Source organism: Cinclus cinclus, chromosome 13 (assembly GCF_963662255.1).
Source record: "Cinclus cinclus chromosome 13, bCinCin1.1, whole genome shotgun sequence".
Lineage (NCBI taxonomy): Eukaryota > Metazoa > Chordata > Aves > Passeriformes > Cinclidae > Cinclus > Cinclus cinclus.
Genome location: NC_085058.1, coordinates 18,602,493 through 18,622,336, shown reverse-complemented (window position 1 = coordinate 18,622,336; position 19,844 = coordinate 18,602,493). Strand labels below are relative to the sequence as shown.

Genomic DNA, 19,844 nt, shown 5'->3' with positions numbered 1-19,844 from the left:
CATTATTTATATTAGGAAAGAAGCTGGAGTGTGAAACCAGAGACCCAGGGTGCTTACTCTGGGTAAACACTGCATGAAAGGAGTTGAACGGCTGTGACAGTCTGAGCTGTCCTTGCTTGCCTTTGTGGAATCTCATTGTCTTCAGCTGAAGTTTCCTGTGGGGTTAGGATGGAAGAGTGACTGTGGTAGTAACAGCACAAAGGGAAACTGAGTCCTGCTCCTCCATAGAGGTGGCTCTGCTGGCTTTGTAAAGGGTAACAGGCAGCATCTGTTTGTGGCTTCTAATAAAATGAACACTTATCTCAGGGAGCACACAGGGCAGTGGGTTTGCAGGGCAGTGCAGTGTCATTTTGACATTACTACTTCTAATCAGAGAGCTTTTCTTATCAACTCTTTGTTCAAAATCAGTTCACGTAAGAATAGAACTTCCCAAGGCAGAATATTTCAAAGGACTGATCACCTGCTTCTAATTCCACGTGAATTCTGAATAGCGGGAAAGATTAGATGGTCACAAATGAAATGTAAACTATTGATTCAGTTTGCATTGGTGTTTAGTACAAACACACTTCTCTCCCATTTATTTCTGTTAAAAGGAGGGGGACTATTCATTAGTGAAAAGAACCAGCATGGCATTACATTTACTAGGTGTTTAAGAAAACGTGGTCCCTTTGATGTAGCTGGAGACCCTTGAACTTCAGAAAAGAATGTGTTAGCATGCTAGGGTATGCCTTAGTCCTTCAGGTCATTTAATCATTTTCTCAAGTGAGCCGTTGTAAGGTAAAGTAGATGCTGAGAGAAGTTCTGCATTGCCAATTAAAACAGGCTCCAAAGGTGTTGCTGGTTTCATTCTACCAGAAGCTCATCACTGAGAGGCCAGGAGGGGTTGCTTGTGTACCTTGAGGCCAGATCCCAAGCTAATATAAACTGGCAAAGCTCTTTTGCTTTGTACCAATAAAGGTGTTCCTTTCAGGCTCAATTCCTTTATGCTTATGATTTTTAAAAGAATTTCTGTTAAGGAAACAGGAGTGATTCAGAAATGGGTAGATTTCCACGTGTGTAATAATTGAATGAATTTCAGAAGAAGACTGTAAATAACTTGAGTTGTGAGTTCGGATTCATTTGTTATAGAAAATGCATTTTATCTGCCTCAAACTCCTTGCAGGATAAAGCTGAGTAGACTGGTAGCCTCAGCATTTGTCCTAGGCAAGACATCTTCCAGGAGATCAGATTTAAAATAAAGTTAAGGATAGGAATGTACTAATTAGTAAGTGATACCCTTGCTTTTTGCCAACAAAATCTCACTTTCAACATATTTGACAAAAAATAATTTAAGCTAATCAGAAAGCTAAAGCATTTCTTAATTAACAACCCTAGACCAAACACTAGTCTTTTCTGGAAGGGATAAAATCAGGGGTCCTAAAGCACTTGGAAAGTCAGGAAGATTATTTGTTTTCATCCTTTTGAGGTGGAACAGCTGATGTGCTGACCAGGAGACTGTTTGGGGGCAGCCAGATCCCATCCCATCCCATCCCATCCCATCCCATCCCATCCCATCCCATCCCATCCCATCCCATCCCATCCCATCCCATCCCATCCCATCCCATCCCATCCCATCCCATCCCATCCCATCCCATCCCACAGAAACAGAGTAGAAACCCAGAAAGGACCCAGCTTTGAGTCTCAGCATTGTGGCAGTCACAAGGCAGACAAGCTGCAAGAAACCTTGGAAACTTGCCTGGTCTCCCTTAGAAAAGTTAACAGGATTGCTGCATGCCCAGGAACCTTCTAAACTGGTATTTGGAGCAAACTTTGTTCTGGAAGATTCCTGAAAAGCTCCCATCCCTTGCTTCATGGTACTGAGCCCTTCCTTTCCTGACTTTTAGGACCACAATCTTTAGCTGGGCTTATTTCCATTGGAGAAATACTGTTAGAGCTTTCATCCTAGCATGTGAGCAGCTTTCTCTGTGTGTAGAAACAACACGGGTAAAATATTTGGAGTGAAACCCAGGTTCCATTGAAGTCAATGGCAAAACTCCCATTCACTTCAGTAGAGCAGGAATTTCACTCTTTTCTGTTTTGAAGTCAGAGTTACTAATAGACTGTTAGATTATTGCTGCGTGCATCAAACAAAATGTGCTTGATGTTAATGTTTCTGCAGTGTTCAAAAACCACAAAGGTTTAAAAACAAGAATAGCTATGAACTTTTGAGCCTAAAAATTATATTAAATGTAGTTTTGCTAGAAATAATAATAATGTCCCTGGAGATAAACCTAAAATAATAGACTCCGCCATATAATCTTCATTGTAAACTAAAAATAGCAGAGATGGTGGTTTAATCTAAGCCATAATTATCAAAGTGCTGAAGTGGGTTTTGGTTCATTGCAACTAAAAATGGTCATGTTTGGGCTCTGAACAGTCAAGTCCCACGACTGGGGTGAGGCAAAGCCAAGAGCACAGTCAGAAAGCAAACAGGAGCCTCAGATTTGTAGGGAAATATCATGGATTAAACAGTGCATATTTAAAGGGACTGCTCCTGGCTTGCTCCAGCCAGCCAGCTGGAGAGCCAGGGAGTTCTGTGTTTTCAGTCCCAAATTGGTGATGTTTTGCTAGAAAGTGGCACTGACCATTGAAGACGCCTTTCTTCTGAAAGTTGTTTTTCATTTCACCTTGGAATTGAAGGAGGAATGTTACTGTTTGAAGGAGTTATTACTTTGTATGATTCTGAAAGAGGGTTTTAATATTTATTTTGAAGTAGGATGGAAAATCCTTAACTCATTTTCACTGTCAGAGAGGTTCGTGTGATGGGCTGAGTGTAGGACTGAGTGTAGCAGGTGACCTTGGTCACACCATTTTTCCCTGTCCACAAAGTTTTACCTGCAGCAGGGGAGTCCCACCTTCCTCTAATGGCAGCAGGGATTTGTTCTGAATCTGGCCCTGCTGTAGCAGCCCAGTGGTGAAGACTCCCTTAATGATAGAAGGGTCCTGAGGGCTAAGGTGGATGGAGGTTGAAGTAACACTTTTGTGTTTCTGAGTACTTTTGGAAATCCTCGCTGAATGTGTTTGAATTCTTCTATGTGTTTATGCAGCACAATCTGCTATTTGTTTAGATGGTTTGTTTTGCTGAGTAGGTCACATTCTGTCCTTGCTGAGATGGGCATTGGGCAGTCTTGGTGCTTGTTTGGACAGTGCTTGAAGAAATGCAAAGGGCTTGGCTTTGCCTCCGGCTCCAGTCTAAGCACTTCTATTAGAGGCTAATTTAGGTTGGAAAGGCCACTGGAGATCATCTGATCCAACCCACCACTCAAAAGATCAAAGTTAGATGATTGTGCAATACTATTAATTTAGAAAATTGTTTTTCCTAATAGCGTATTCCAAATTCACACTGATGCAAGAGCAAAGTTAAGCCCATCTCTAGATCTTTCTCTCAGTGTAATTGTAGGGATCCTATCCACTAGATTTGGGAAAACAATCAAAATTTTTTAGTAAATATTCCAGCAGATATCCTTCTCTGAACCACATCACTTCTCCAGCTTCACTTCTCATAAACCCTGGGAGGACAGTACAGAAGGAGCACATTTAAAAGTTTAAAACACACAAATACCAAACACTTAATGAAATTAAGGCAATGGATAAATTAAAGGAACCTCTAGTTCATTGATTTAATAGGTACCTAGGGCAGTCTATGACTGATTGTGTGTTGTATGTGCAGCCTGTTGTCCAGTTGTTAATTGCTGAGAGTGTTGTTGCTAAGAGCAGTGGGAAATGAGAAACTCACATCATAACTTGATAGGTTTTTTCTCTTGTATTGTTCTGATCCAACAGCATGGGAATGAGCCACGATGATGATCATCAGCCCTGTGCTGGGAGGTCTCACATTATGTCTGGAGAATGGGTGAAGGGCAGGAACCCAAGTGACCTTTCCTGGTCTTCATGCAGCCGAGATGACCTCGAAAACTTCCTAAAGTAAGGATTGTGCTGTGTGTCAAAAAATCCTACCACAAAAGAATCCACTCTGTTGCTTTAAAGTGAAAGTATTAACAATTTTCCTTTTAAAGACGTGTACATGTGTCATTAGGGTGTGCAAATTTGAATCTGTCTCCACTGCAGTAGCCCCTTGAAACTGAGAATTGAAGAGAGGCAGAAGAATTATGTGCAGTTGTCAATGTGCTGATAACATATTCTAAAAAATCCCATGTCACCTTTTTTTTACAGAAAATACCCTTTGATTTTGCAATGATAGTCATCAGTATGTAGGTGGCCTGGTAGAAATCTCTGCTTAAAGATGCTGCAGCTTTATGCTGTAGCTTTTACTGTCTTGTTATTAAATAGCTTTTATTTTATTGAAACTTGACTTTGCCTGGAGGTAATTCTGAGTATTCTCTCACTCTTCAGTTTGTATTGGTCTAAAATGGTTCACTATAAACTTCTTTTCCACTGCATCCATGTTTCAGCTCATCATATTCAATTGTTCAGGAAGGATATCTGTCCTGCTGCTTGTTAAGTCTCATGTACTACAGGAAGCACTGGAATTGTATAAACTCTGCAGCTCTAATCTTAAACCTACAGCGCAGCTCTCTGACAAACAGTGCCTGGCACAGTGCTTTGTGCTAGGAATGGGTTCAGCATGGAAAATCTCCCACTCTGGGGGTTAGAAGTGGGAAAGAAAGGAAAATAATGGAAGAAAGTGGGATATTTACAGCCACACTAAAGTCATGAATTAGAAAAAGGAATTGCATCTGAACTCATCTGGTTGCGTCTGGCCCCTGATGTGACAGTGATATTTCAATTTGTAAAAGATTTTTGTGAAGGCAAGTAAAAAAGTCTTTCCTTTATGCCTATGATGGATAAGAAAAAATGTCAAGGGCTCAGAATTCAGCTGAGGGGATTGAGGTGAGACATGATGGAAAACTCTCTAGCTGTCATTTCAAGGCTAGTGGAGCTTTGGGCTAGATTGCTTGAGGGCCAAATTGAGTCTTCTCAGATTTCTAGGAACAGTACAGACAAACATTTAACCCAGAATGTTGTGAACGTCTGTCCTGCTTTGAGGCCCGAGGCCACGGGTGAGTTCCCAAGGCCCTTTCTCTCCATAGTTCTCAATGATTTAGAAGACATCCAGGGAAAACCCAGTGTTTGACAGGAGCCTCCCTGTTCAAGAGAGGACAGCGGCTCCTCTGTAGCAGTGATCTAACAGTGCAGCTCCAAGGTGCTTTCCCTAAAGGACATTTTTCCTTGCTGCCCTGCCCAGGTCCAAGGTGAGCACCTGTCTGCTGGTGACAGATCCCCGTAGCCAATATTCCGTGCGGCTCCCTCACAAGCTGCCGGGGATGCACTACAGTGCCGACGAGCAGTGCCAGATCCTTTTTGGCACCAACGCCACCTTCTGTAAGAATATGGAGGTAAGAGCTCGTGGGTTGTAGCTGGAAACAAGGTGGGAAGTGGAAATAAAGCTGCCAAGCCCTGGGGAAGAGAAAAGTAGTCTGTACTTCCCTCAGTTTCAGCGCTGCTGGTGGATTTGGAAATCAAGCGGCCTTGAGCGCCATGTCAGCAGCTCCTGCTTAGGCCTCGTCCTTCTTTCCCCACACTGCCCGTGGTAATCTCCTGGAGCAGACTCAGAAAAACTGGTGTTTGCACTCTGTTCCCCCTTGACCTTGTTTTGCTGAAATGCTCTGCAGAGATTTTTTTCCTGGAAGTTCAGCTGAGGTGAAAGTGTCTCCTCACAGGAGTGTTTGGCTACTTGCACGGAGTCAGCTCAGATGGCTGGCTGGGTGTTTCACAGGCTTCACCTTCACGCCACTGCGGTGTTCTTAGGAGCTGACTCTACTCTGTGCTGAGGAGATACTGATGTCTGCTTGTTTCATGAGGCCTTACAGAATTCTGTGCAGAATCCTGTGTGCTTTCTAAACACCACAGTGTTTCATCAGGATTTGGGTGTAGCATGTTTGTATTATCAGGCTGGTCAGCAAAATGGGAGCATTGATTGTTGCTGTCTCTAGAAGCAAGTTGTATTTGAGATGAGGCTGTTGGACTCATCCTTCTAGTTTAGACAGCCAAACTTCATATAAGGTCTTACACATAATCAGATTTTTTAATTCTATGCAGATCTTATCCCCTGCTTTAGACAGGGAGTGAGGTAGTGCTTCCAGTGTGGCCTTGGAGATATTAAAAAAAAAAAAAAAAGAAGCTGTGTTGGGTCACCAGCACCAGCTGGCAGCATCTCCTCCCGACAGGTTCCTTGCTTTTAATAACTGGCCATTTGTATTTTTTAGTTGTCCCTCTAACAAGCTTGAGATCTTAAATCAGTGTTAACAAAGAAAATAATAATCAGAGATAACTGAGGTTTCTAAGTGCCAAATTACTAAAACCGTTGAACACATGCACGTCCTGGGAAAATGTTCTTAGTTTCACATTAGCTTTTTTATTTATTTTGGACATGGAAACTAGCTAATATAAAACAATAGGAAAATAATCTGGATAGGCTGTATTTCCCAGCTCCATCAAGAAAATGCAGACCACCAGGACTACTGTACTGGAAGCAAAGTGTTAGAATATAGGTCTGTAAAGAAAACCTCAGATCTACCCAGCATGACTCAAGTTCTTCCACTTGTGTGGGTGTCACCCAGCTGGACTGCTCTTGGAAGAGATTTTTGCTATTTCCCTTGTTGTGATAAAAAACCATTTTGTTTCTGGATATTCCAGTGCCTGATGAGAATGTCAGCCCACTGGTAGGTGGTCAGCATTTCTCACACAGGAGTTGTGTCCAGTCTGGAATTGCTTCAGGGACTTGTTGTTTGCCAGAATAATGTGCCAAGAGGCACCACTTTCTGTGAGATAGAGACAGCAGGTGTTTGTGTCTCCCAAGATTTTTCACCAGTCTTAATTATTTGACACTTTAGAACACAGTGAAAAATGTGCTCTTTTCCTCCATCTCTCCTTTCTCCTGTAAAAGTAGCATATTTTGTGAGGACATTTGTGCTTCCTAATGAAAAGCCTGGTAGAAAACTTTGTCAGATTAAAACCAATTTGCAGTTCCTTATTTAGACTTATTCCTGTTGCAGATGTGCATTAAGAATTAGCATTCACCCTGCGAAGCTCTGGATCAGTTATGTCATATGCCATTAATTTAAGCAAATGTTTACATCCTGTTATGATACTCTAATTTGGTGTTTGATGGCAAGGAAAGGAAATTATTTAGAGGAAATGATCACTTTTGATTTTTAAATCTCTGAAATTTGTGTTCTTTTCACCTTTGTGCTCCTCAGGCCTCATCTGCAGAATACTTGTATCATAAGTCTCAAAGCTGTCTACAAAAATATGAACCAAAAAAAAAATTGGCACTGGTCACTGGCATTAGCTGTAGAAATTATTGGCAAATACAGCTGTCTCCTCTTTTAGCCAATGGTAATGTGGTATTTTTAATTCAATAAAGTATTAAAAAAATCCAAATGTAAAAGCAATAAACATTTGACAGTAAATATTTGTTACGAAAAGGAAATAAACTTCAGGAAATGAGCCTGCTCAATCTTTTTATGATTACATGTGTCTGCTGCCTATTTTCTTATATAATAAAAGAGTTACATTACAATATTTCTTTGGAGATAGTTGAGCTACATAATTATATCAGGCAAACTAGAGGCCCTATATTCAAAAATGCCATGCAATTTGGTTTAGAGCAAACTCCAGAGGTTAGATGGTTCCAAAATTTCAACATTTTTGAGAAATTGCAGAAAATTTCTGTGCAGTAAGCTCTGTCCTTAAACAGCAGCAAAGCCCAATTTTTTGAAGGAATGTAATCTTTGCTTTCACAGAGTCAAGTCCCTCAATGCTTGGCAGTGGCTGGGCCTCCGACACCAGTCCAACAAGATAGTTAATCCATGAATATTCACCCTTTTCTGAATATTTGAGATTGCATCCCTAAAATTCTTCTTCCATTTCGTTTTTAAAGATAACTCAGATGCCTTAGAACAAAACTGTAGCTCTCAGTTTTATAAGTTTCCCAAAGCAGCTATCCTGCAGCTATTCTGCTCCAAATTTGCAGAACAGAAATTAAAACATATGGGCAAGGCTCAGCTTTACATACACCAAACCTCGACATTCCTTTCTCCTTTCCTTCTACATTTTAATATACTAAAAAATGAGTTTATGATAGATGAGCCATAGTCTGTTGTAATCTATGACCTCCAAGATGTACAATTCAGGATCTGGTTCTGTAACTTCAATGTTGGGTAAGATTTTCTAGTGCAAGTCACATCTTTAAGGAGCTGTGTATCAGACCCTTAGCCTGGGTTCCTGTTAGGACAGGGATCAAGTGTCCAAGGCCAGCTTGGATGGGGCTTGCAGCACCCTGGGATAGTGGAGGGTGTCCCTACCTATAGCAGAGGGTTGGAACTGGATGAGCTTTAACCATTCCAACCCAAACCACTCTATGGTTCTAGGATTACACATATATTAATGAATCTCTCAACACCCTTCTGCGGATCCCCCTTCATATCCAAGTTGCAGAGTTTTCTCCTGGAATATACAAAGGAATCAAAGTGCTTTCCCATGGTGCTTTCTATTCGTCTTTCCCATTGCAAATGTCAGGCATTGTCTGATCCATGCAAGTGCTTCTCCAGCAGGATGTGCAAGTGTGCTGTGCCATGCTAGGCATGCTGCCTGTCTCCAGCTGGGAAGTTGCACAGTGTTGGCAGAACTTTGGCCCACCTAAGAGGTTACACAGTGGCCTTTATTTTGAGGGAGACAAGTTGCTTTTAGCAGAAATTAAATAGATGACTGTGTCATTCTCAAGCTTTGAGCAACATCATGATAATTGCAGGAAAAGCTGGATAGAAATGCACCTCTGACACTGCACAGGGCGTTACCAGTGCACCCCAAGCACAGAGATCCCAGGGGGCTCTGGCTGCTGAGTGCTGATGTGCGCCCAGGGCTAGCATGGGAGCAGTTGTGCAAATTACAGGCAATTCAACCTGTCTGACCTCTGTCCTTCAGCTCCACACTGGGCTGTGAATGAACTATTGTGAATTCATCTGACCCCTCTGAGAGAGGAAACAGAGAGCTCCAACCCCAGCCAGGCAATGATGCCTCAAGAGCAGGAGTTAACCCTTTGCTCTCCCTGTGTTTATTCCAGGAGGAATAGCATGGGTGGCTTCTGCTCAGGGAGCAGAGATGGTGTTTCTACCCCAGAAATTCATCAAAACACATTTGAAATCTTGCATGGAAACTTTCTGCGTGTTTAATCTTTATTTTCAGGCTGGCACACCCACCAACAGAGGCTTTTGCACTGAAATCATATTTATGGGGTAAAAAAATGTGATTTCTGTCTCATGTATCCATTTGGCTTTTTGTTTTAAAAGAGTTTTGGCTTGTTTATTATTGACACATTTCTGTGGGTTTTTACGTAGCTGTTATCATTCAGCATTGTTTTGAGTCAAAACTGGGCTGAGGCTGGAGTGGCACTTGGAAGGAGATTAGCACTGCTCCTAAGAGGGTTTTTTTGACAAGGGACACTGTCAGCTCAGATGTAGCCGGGAATGTGAATTTTGACATAGCACTGTTTTTAGAAATATTGAACCAGCTAGAATTGGCTCCACTGATTTGTTTTTTTTTAGGTTCGGGTTGTTTTATAACAAATGTAGGTCTTTTCCAATATCTACAAGCTACAGAACAAGAGGGCAAAGTAGATTGCAAGCCAAGTGAGACAAAATAGATTTCTTGGCTAATATGGAAAAGGAGAGGAACCAAAAACAAAGAAAAGAAAAACCAGGAATTGTACTGGTCAAGTGGATTTTATGTACCCCTTCAGTTTGCATATTTGATGGTGTGGTGGTGAGTATAATTCAGCAATTGTAGGTCTCTCTGTGGTCTTGATCTTGCAGAGAGACTACTGGAGTAGCCTTTTGGGCTCTGTGCATGGGAATCAATGGGCCTCTGTTTGCCTTTTCTCTGCAGGGCCATTTGTGAGATGCAGGCCATGATAGTGAGCCCTATTATTTAGTAATGTATAGAATATTTGCAAGAACATGGTAATTAGATTGAAAGCTGGTTTATCCTGAAAATAATAGGTTGCATTGTCATTTTCTGTACAGCCAGGGACTTTGTCTACATAGTGATACTAATAAATCTGGAAGAGAATGGGTTGGGTTTTTCTTGAGGCTTGGGCAATTCCGAAATAAAATGAACAGGGGTTTTTTTTGGGTTTTTTTTGAGAAGTGAAGGTAACAATTAACTTAATTGCCATTCTATAGTTTATAGTTTTCTTCATGTAGGTTGTTAGAATTCAGACTATTTTCACATTGCCTGTTTCTGTGAAGCTAAAGTGTCCTATTTCACTGCTTCTGTATGTTGCAAAAATACCTTTTTCTCTTTATCTTCAGTGGAAATGCTTTTTGTTGAAGAGAGAGAAAGAATGAGAGAGAAGCAGAATTCCTGCCTGGGCAGCACAGCCCAGTTTACAGTTATTGGAATGCTTCAGAAATTTTTGTACGTGTTTCAGTTTGGAAGATGGTCAAAACACATTCTGGTGCAGTGGTTTAAAGAAAAATAAAAAGAGAGTAGGGAACCAAAATAAAATTATAAAAATACAACATGGAAATTTCAGAATATAAACATAATAAGCTCTTAACAATAGTAGAGAGAGCCTATTAAGAATTAAACACTTGAGCTTGGCAATTCTTTGTTTCCTATTAAGACAAGGGGAGAGAGAAAGAATTAGTGTAGCCTTGTGATGTGGCATCTACAGCTAAAGTCTGAACTTTACAAAATTAGCCAGAGTACGATTGAGTCTCAGCCTGAAAATAGTGTATAACAAGCTTGAAGGGCATTCAGGCTTTTCCCACTGGCCTGCTGGGAACTTTCTATCTGCAAAATACTTCAAGAGAAACTCCATAATTTTCACAACCACTTCTGAATGATGTGTGTACATATCTATATTTATTTCGCTGTCTCTTGCTTCTCTTTTCCCATGGCAAAGAAAAAAAATCCATTACTTCATTCTTTTAGTTTTTCTGTTTTTTTAATGGACAACTCTGCCTGTTGTTCAAAAAAATCAATATTTTTCATATCTGACAATCAGATGTTAAGGCCTGAGGAGTTCACTGGGAGCTGTTGAGTGAACATTACTCTTAAGAACAGTTCTTTTAAACACTGGTAATGAGTCACAGTACAAAATTCCAATCATTTAATTCAAAGACTGTTCCAGTGCTTTATTGCATGTGTCTCTACTTCCAGGTTTGATCATATAAAGAAACTTCTTTGATTTTTCCAGCTGATGTGACACATTGTGTTGTGTTCTCTCATTTAAGATGCTAAAACCTGGGCTCAGTAAAGCTGAAGAACTCACACAGTGAGAGTTGTATGTTGGTAGGAAAGTGCATAAAACTTGTCCTTTTCTCCTTGGATTTTCCCATGTCTATGAATCCCTGGAGCTGGTGACATGAGTGCCCTAAATGAACTGGGAAGATTTGTATTCAGCATAATGTTTTGCCATAAAAGTAGCTTGTGGTCTTATGAATGCTGTCTTTCCAATCTCTTTCTTTTGACTATTAATTTAATTCCAGGTACATGAAAAAAAAATAAAATTGGTGCTTTGCAGAGGAATTTTTTAGACTGTGGAGGTTTTTATTTTTCCTTGAGAACACCAGAGACAGCTGAAACTGGATACAGTGTTTTCCTGTTTCATTGTTTCCTTCCCAGTGTACAGTTAAAAAAAAGCCCAAAAAGTGTTTCTATTCCTTTGTGTCTTCCTTGCAGTCTGGGAGTCTTCCACTGCTTGTCTGGCATGATCTTGGAATACCAGCTCTAGACACAGATCAGCAGTTTGGCCACTGAAACTTGGAACTGAGTTTCACAATTATCTTGTCTGGGTCAATGTGTGGCTCCATTCCAGAAGTCCCTTCCAGTTTTACAGGATTTGATTCTGGAACACTTTTCATCTCATTTTCAGCAGCAAGAAGCTCTATAACAATGCTGCTCACCTCTCTTGTGATTGCTGTGGGTTGTTTTTGCACCCAAAATTAAAGTCAGTGATGGTGTAGGAACTGGGGGCATTGTTTTTGTCACCTTGTGTAAAGAATTGCTGCTCAGAAGTGTCCTGTGAGGCTTTGAAAACGTTTACACTGTGCTTTGAACAGGAAAGCAAGAGTAAATTTTGTGTTTATTGTGCTTAATATGTGTTAATTAGGATCCCATTCTTAAGCATATTTTCTCTCCAGGATAGCAATATGCTGAGACAAAACCTTGGCAAAAATAAGAGTTCTGGTACTTCATTGAAAGTCTACCTATTTAGAAGCAAGCCTGTGTATTTTGAGGTCCCTTGCTCCTCTCCCTTAGGGATATTTACTCTTCCTAAGTACTTATTTGTAGTCCCCTCGTTATGACAGAAAAATTGGTTTCATGGTGGTTTAATTCTGCTGCTAGAAAGAAGAGATTCCTCTTTCCAGTGGTCAGCAGCAACAAGGAGAAATCCTGGATGAATCTTGGATGCAGACAAAGGTGAAGGAGTGAATGTGTAGGGAATGAACAAGCTTCTGTAGAGTTCTTCCATGGTGGCAAGGGCATCCTTATTCATTGGATTCTCTTTATGCTTTGGAGGTTTGGAAGCTCCCCTTGCAGGTAACAATCTGAGGGTTTGAGTTGGGGGAGTGTTGTGAGCCCTTTCTTGTGAGCCCACATGAGGTCATGGGGCAGGATCACGCATTTTTAGCATCAGTGGTGATGCAATAACTACCTCAGAAAGAGCTCCAGACTTGCTGCCTGTGGACAAGGAGCTAGCTGGATTAACTCTGCCTTCTCCTCATTTCCAGCTGCAGCACTGAGCTAAGGAAGCTAAAATAGATCCCTTTGCTGAGCTGCACCTCAGCTCCACACACCGCGAATCCGCACGGGGTTGGAGTCCCAGTGAAGGGGAACCGTCCTGGGAAAGGTGGGAAAGGTGGGAAAGGTGGGAAGGGCCAGAGCCAGAGCCTGACTTCAGCTGTAGCAGGCAGTGACACAGGAGCCTGTGGCTGTGACACTGAGCAGAGAGCTCTGAGCAGCTCTGGTTCAGCTCATCTCCCAGCAGATTTACAGCAAGATATTTAATCCCTTTCTGTTCCTCAACTTTCCGCCTAAAACAGAGTGATAAAACTTCCTTTATCCCCAAGCTCCCAGGGGTCTGTTTAGATGGTGAGATCTTTGAGGCAAAGAAAACACCTGGCACAGGGAGGCCCCTTTGTCAAATAGATGCCATTATAATCCCTGTCATTGGAAGCACTGCTCACCTGCCGAGCACATCTCTCCCAGCTTGGGAGTTTCCAGATCGTGACCTCTCCCAGGACTGGTTCCTAACAGCTGTGCAGACAAGCTTTCCTAGCTCCCAGGAGTTTTTGAGAGTCTAAAATTTGCACTTCTGTAACAATTTCATTTTATTTCAGTTTCTGATTTTTTTTTTCAGTATGAATTCCTTAAAGATTCAGTTGAAAAAGCGCTTTTTTTTTAAAAAGTAATTTTACATTTTTATTGAAACACTACTTCTCAACAGCCATCTCGCTTTTTAAAATTTTATTTTGCTCTTGGAAATATTTCAAACTGGGAGCTGATCCAAATATGACCTTTCCCCACAGACAGTTTCAACAAATCAATATTTTTCCAGTGTGAAATATCTATCATTGGAAAATCCTCACTGGCACTTCTTGAACGCAGTAGGGAATGCCTTGCAGGCAGGGACCTGCCATCTGAAAGCTGGCTGCTGAATGCAGAATTAGCACGAATACATTTCTTTTGATGGCTTCTTCTGTATCAGTATAAGCTCTGAGCTGCCACTCACATACAACAACTTCTTTTCAAGTCCTGCCATTTCTCACTTGGGTATTTCCCCACAAAGCTGCCTGTTTAACCATTTAAAAGTCACTGCCACTGCTTTGCTGTTTAATGGGGAGTTTTGTTTAGGTTCCTAGTGTAGCTGAGGAGGATACATGATATCTTTTGAAAAGAGCTATTAACATGATAAAACATCTTGGGGACATACAATCCCAAAGCTGATGGTTTCGTCTTTGCTGGGGTATCTGAACACTATTAAATGCAGGGGACTGGGCTAACAAGGGCCTGAGCTTTGTAGTGGTGTGGCACCAGAACACAGAGCTCAGCACTGTTACCAGATTTTTCTGTAACTGTTTCCTGAAATATGCTTTGCATTTAGGATTCTGAATCAAGCACAGGGATGCTATAAAAATCCGATGTTTTCCATACTTCGAAGATGGGAGATTTCAGAAATGTTGGTGATACTGAGAATGGTATTTCCTTTATCTCCCTACAATTATGTGTGTGTATACATGTATATATGGGCATAAACACACACACATATATACACACACCACACCTACCTGTATGTGAATATTTGCACCCTCTGTATCCCTACTCTGGGCTGTTTTGCAGGTGCAAACACATATATTTGAGCTGATCTCTGCCCATTGCTTCCCCATGCCATGGCTCATACTTGGGCATGTGACCTGGCTTTATGACCTTCCATGTTCTTGTGGGCTGTGGAGGGATTCTGGTTGCCAGTCAAAACTGTACGAAAAGCTTTTTCATTGTTATGACTTTGTTTCTACCACCACCCACTCTCTCTTCCCAGTTTTACATCAAAGAGCAGAAATTAACCCTAATTTACATGCAGTTTATAATCCAGGGAGCTGAAGCTGAACAAACACTGGTCATGCATACTGCAGATATTTAACAATGGTGCTTCTATGTGTTGAGAACAACTTCTTTAGGGATGCAGTGAATTCCATCACATCTTCAGCCAGGATGTTCCTCCTGTGAGGAAGCAGAGGGTTTCATTCTGGATGCAAAATTTCTGTCTGGGTCATTCAAGAGATCTGGCTGGAGTGTTTCTCCTCACATTCTGCTCTGATGCTTTGTGGTTGGTTATATGCAAGAGAGGGGCTGAAGACTGGAAAAGTGGAAATACTTGCTGTCTGCATTATTAATTTCCAAAGCTTCCCTTCATTTTATGTATCAATATTGTCCCCAGCCACAGTTTGGAAGAAAATTTTACTGGTAGTGCTTTCACACTGTGGTTTATTACCTGGATTTGTGTTCTTCCTGTAATGCTTATGGGTGGTTAATTTATGTACTTTTTGATTTTAGTCCTCTCCAGAAGGCAGGGGGTTGAGAATTTGGGAGTTATGGGGTGGAACAATGATTTTCTCAGCAAGCTCTGAAATCTCTGCTTTGTCAAAGCTTCTGTCTAGCTATACCTATCAGTAAAACAGTGTGTGATGTCCTCATGGCTCATTGGTGCTTAAGTGCTTTCAGAGCTGTGGGTAAACCACTAATTAGTCATGCTAATTTAGTCAAAATTACTAAAGACTGATATTTTCCCATATGCACTTTCTTCAGAGAAAATGTCTTGAAATTTTATTGATTTAGGTTTCCCTGGAGTATTTGCTGTTGTTTGTTTGACAATGACTTTCTGCATTGTGGTTAATACAGATGCTGAATTGTGCTGTTTGCTTCCAGTTTTTATGAATATTCTTTGGGTTGAAATAGTACAAAATCCTCTTTCCAGAAAGAAATGTGGAAATGGAGCAGGATGCAGATAGTGCTATGATAACTATTTTGTTTCAGTATGTTCTATATCATCGCTGGGACTGGGATTTATCTCATCTGCACCCTCTCTTGTACAGATCTATTTTATAGAGACATGATCTGTTTTATAGAGACATATCAACATGCCTGTACACAAAACACACATGCACCCACAGTCTCTTACATTACATTGGGGAAGAAGCATGAGGCTGAAGCATGTTGACTCAACTATTTAATGAGGTGCAATAAATCTTGACAAGACCAGCTGGCACAAGAATCAGGTTTCTCATCTTTTTACCATTACGTTGAAATGTGAACAATAGTGGAAAGAAATTTAACTCTTCTTTGTTGTTCTTTGGTACTCAGCTATGTAGCACTGTATCAAAATCATCCACTTTCATGGAATGCAAAGCATGGTGGATGCTGTGGAAATTGTTACTGATGCAAAAGTCCCTTTTCCTGGTGCCTTTTCTTAAATTCTTAAAACATTTTGATCTGGCAGGTCACAGTTGTGATCAGCAGTGGGATCCCTGCAGCACACACTGGTTGAGCAGAGCAGCAGCACTGGGGAATAATCTCCAGAATACTCCCAGTCTCTGACCCTGCCTGTCACCAAGCTCCTCCTTTGCTGCACAGCACACCAGGACATCCTTCCCTCTTTGTCATTCCTCCTTCTCCCCAGGGACATTGCTGGCTGATTATTGCTACCACCAGCTGCAGTTACTTGAGTATCTTTTTGTAAAAATAGGAGTAATTAAGCATCTTGGACGTCTAAGCATTTGGCATGGTTCCAAAGCACCCAGTGTGGCCTCCCATATAGGATTCCTTTTTAATGGACCAGATTTATTCTTGTGAAAAGAAATCTGTTTAAATAACACACTTTTTGTTTGGGGTAGTTTTTGTTTCTGTCAGTGGCATCCATCAATCTCTTTCATGTTTCCAGCCTTACCACTTAATGCCAATCAACCCTTAAAAAATAATTGCTCCCAAACCAACTGGATGCCTCTGGATTCATTTGACAAAGACTGCCTGAGCTTTGAAGTATATCCCATAATGATAGCTGGCATCTCCAAAAGTAATAACTGCACCTCCTTGCTTTGTGATTTCAGCATTTGATGTGTGCTGGACTCTGGTGCCTGGTGGAAGGAGACACATCCTGTAAAACAAAGTTGGACCCCCCTCTGGATGGCACCGAATGTGGCGCAGACAAGGTAATCACAATGCTCAGCAGCAGTCACCTTTTGTTTCCCAGAATTGGGAATAATGTTTCCAAGATGTTCAGTATTTACCATAAACCCATAGCTGGCCATGTTCTGGGTTGTATTTGAGGTTAAAAGTGTGCAGAGCATTTAGCCTGACATTTGGGGAGTGGTGGAAGATGGGGAAAGAACAAAAGGCTACTTAAAAACTTTAGAGTTTCCACAAGTAGCTCAAAATAATTGAGCTCAAATTCAGTAACATTCTGTTCTTTCTGAGGTATAATTTGCTGTGTTGATTTATGTATTTATTTTTTGGAACATGCCTGGTTTGGTAACTCTCATCCCCCCTACTTACTTGTTTTGGACTCTAATTTTTTTGTCCGTGGTATAGTTGGGGAGGTAAGAAAGGGTAAAATTAAAGAGCCTGGTTGCTGAGATCAAGGATTGGACCCTTTTCTTTGCTTGCAAATAAAGATAAACAATGACAAGAAAAACTGGGTCCTGGAAACCATGACAAGAAAACAGAAAAAAGGGTTTTAGGCCCATGTTTTTCTCACTGAGGAGTCCTGGTGACTCTTTCATAAGGTTTCTTAACAGTGCTCACTGTGTCACATCCTGGACAGGCCAAGTTTGCTGCTTGGTCAGGAGCCAGCAGAACCTATTAGAATCAGAGAGGTTTGGGGCTTCAGCCAAGTTAGGTCCAAAATACTTCAGTCATTTTGTACAGACTGAGAACAGTGCTGATGAAGGCATTGCTTTGGGGGATAATTTCTTGGACTCCATTTCTGTGAACTGTGGGGCTTTAAGTCTTATTACTTAGATAATTATCTGCTTTATAAAGTAAGGGGCTCAGTTCTGTGATTGTTTTTTTAATGACAGAGCTCCCTTCAGGGGCTTGTTGAGGGTGACACTTAAATTTCTACGTTTCATCTCCTCCCTTTCTCCTTCTCCCACTGCCATCTCACCAAAGCCTCGAATCCCTAGAAACTTAAACGTGGACTTGTTGCACTCCCTGAGACATCCTTTGAAGTCCACCTGTGCAAAGTTAGGGCTTCTTCCCAGGCTGTGCTAACCTGATTGCCTTGCAGTGGTGCCGAGCTGGGGAGTGTGTCAGTAAAACCCCCATCCCTGAGCACGTGGACGGGGACTGGAGCGTGTGGAGCCAGTGGAGCATGTGCAGCCGGACGTGCGGAACAGGGGTGCGCTTCAGGCAGCGGAAATGTGACAACCCCCCGTAAGTCCTCACAACATCCTGGCTCCTTTTGCCACGCTGGCAGCCTTTTCCCTCTTGGGCAACCCTTGCTGCAAGAGTACATGGGGAGAAATGGGCAGCAGAGCTGTGCAGATGCCCTGAGAAATTTCTCATTCCCAAGCTGCAGGTCAGAATCCTGGAGTGACCTGAAGTAAGTCCGGTGGAAGTGGCTTGAAGGGTCACCTTTGGAATTTCCCATTGCAGTGATTCAAAGGGAGATACAGTTGAATTAGATGCATGTAGTTTGCCAGAAAAACTGATGCTGTGTTTCCCCTCCAGCACTACAGTGAATGAGGAGGCGCTGATCTGGTTCTACAAACCAAAGTACCTTTGGGATCAGTTTTGCAGGGAGTACTTGCTCTGGGCTTCGGGAGCAGTGCAGTAGCTGACAATGACCAGAATGTCCCAGAGCTGTGTTGGCAAAGCCCCTTGAGATGATCTGTAGGTCAGGATGTGTTGCATAAGAGCAGAAAGGCTTTCATGCATACAGGGAGCCCTGGGTGCAGTTTAGCTTCTGCACAGTGATTACAAACAAGCTGATGCTCTCTGCATGGGCTTGGATTTTTTTCTGATTCAGGATGAAATGTAGGTGTTGTCCTTCATCCCTCAGATCAGTTGAGACCCATCGGGAAGTCTCTTCATCATTTTGGAGTCCTGAAGAGGCTAAAATGGTGCCATTTAACTGGCCACCCCAGTCGTGTTTATTATAACTTCACAGGCTTGGAAGCAGCCCTTCAAGTGGGGTGTCTCTGAGTTTATTCAGATTTCATGTTTTCTTCTACACACAGTGCCTAAAGCTTTTCTTTTTAAAATGGGGCTGAAATTCTGCATAGCAACACAGTCACTTTGAACACATGCCTAGATGATGGATAGGCTCACAATTGCTGCTGTTGACCTGTAATAATTTGAAAAGCATATTTTTGTTTATTCCTCTCCTTATCTGAGCTGTAGTTGCATGTCTATAATATCCAGGTTTGATTTTTACCAGTTCATTTTCCTGAAAAGGGGACTGAGCTGGTTTCTTTGCTGTCAGCTACAGTGCTGACCAAACCTAAATCCATTCATCATCGTTCCTTAAATTACAGGAAATGCTCCTTCCAACACTGCACACTGATTTTAAAATTCTCTTGCTCATATACATTCTTGGCTGGAGATACTCACGTGATCTTCTTTTGCTTCAAATTCCTGGCCCCAGCCCACTTCTGCAGCTGGTTTATTCACTGTCCAAAAATATTGGCTAAGGGATTTATCTTTTATTTTGTATATATTTGGTCTTGGGTTTTTTTTTTACAGGAATCTCTGCTCCTGCCAGCTGACTCTTGAGCCTGTGGGACTAGCAGTATTTTTAAACCAGTTGCTTAACTGTTTGATTTGGTTTTTCCTCTCTGTAATTTCTTTGAGTTTTTACATACATTGCCTCCCCATGGTTGTAAGGAATGCATCATAAGCCAGTTTGCACATGCAGACTTTTGAGTTGTACTGCCCTGTGTTCTTGTCTTTAGGCTGTTGTTGTACAGTTGGACTGGAAAAAAACCCATTGGCTTAAACAGAGCATCCCTTCTCCAGTCCCCTCTTGTCATGTAAATGGGCTTCCATTTCGTCATCCCCATGCAGCATAAATGGCCTTTGATTTCTTCAGTTCCATTGGTGGGTGGATTCTCTTGGCATAAATGAAAGTGAAAGGTGGCTGTGGAGTTGTCTACCAGGTGATCTCACAGAGTCACTGTTTCAGATGAGGGCCAGGGTGGACTTGGATTGCACTGTTTATTGGAAATCTCAGGCAGTGCTTGAGCTCTTAGGTACAAGGCTTGGGACCTGAAATTCCAGATTCC

General features: G+C 41.7%; 1 protein-coding gene across 1 annotated transcript in view; it reads left to right on the top strand.

Annotated features, from left to right (window-relative positions):
• Positions 1-19,844, top strand: part of ADAMTS17 (ADAM metallopeptidase with thrombospondin type 1 motif 17) — a 153,518-nt gene that overhangs the window by 73,556 nt on the left and 60,118 nt on the right. Inside the window, exons 9-12 of the mRNA XM_062501440.1 lie at positions 3,823-3,963; positions 5,246-5,396; positions 16,671-16,772; positions 17,849-17,994. Coding sequence (XP_062357424.1) covers positions 3,823-3,963; positions 5,246-5,396; positions 16,671-16,772; positions 17,849-17,994 — 540 coding nt within the window. The remainder of the gene's footprint in view (positions 1-3,822; positions 3,964-5,245; positions 5,397-16,670; positions 16,773-17,848; positions 17,995-19,844) is intronic.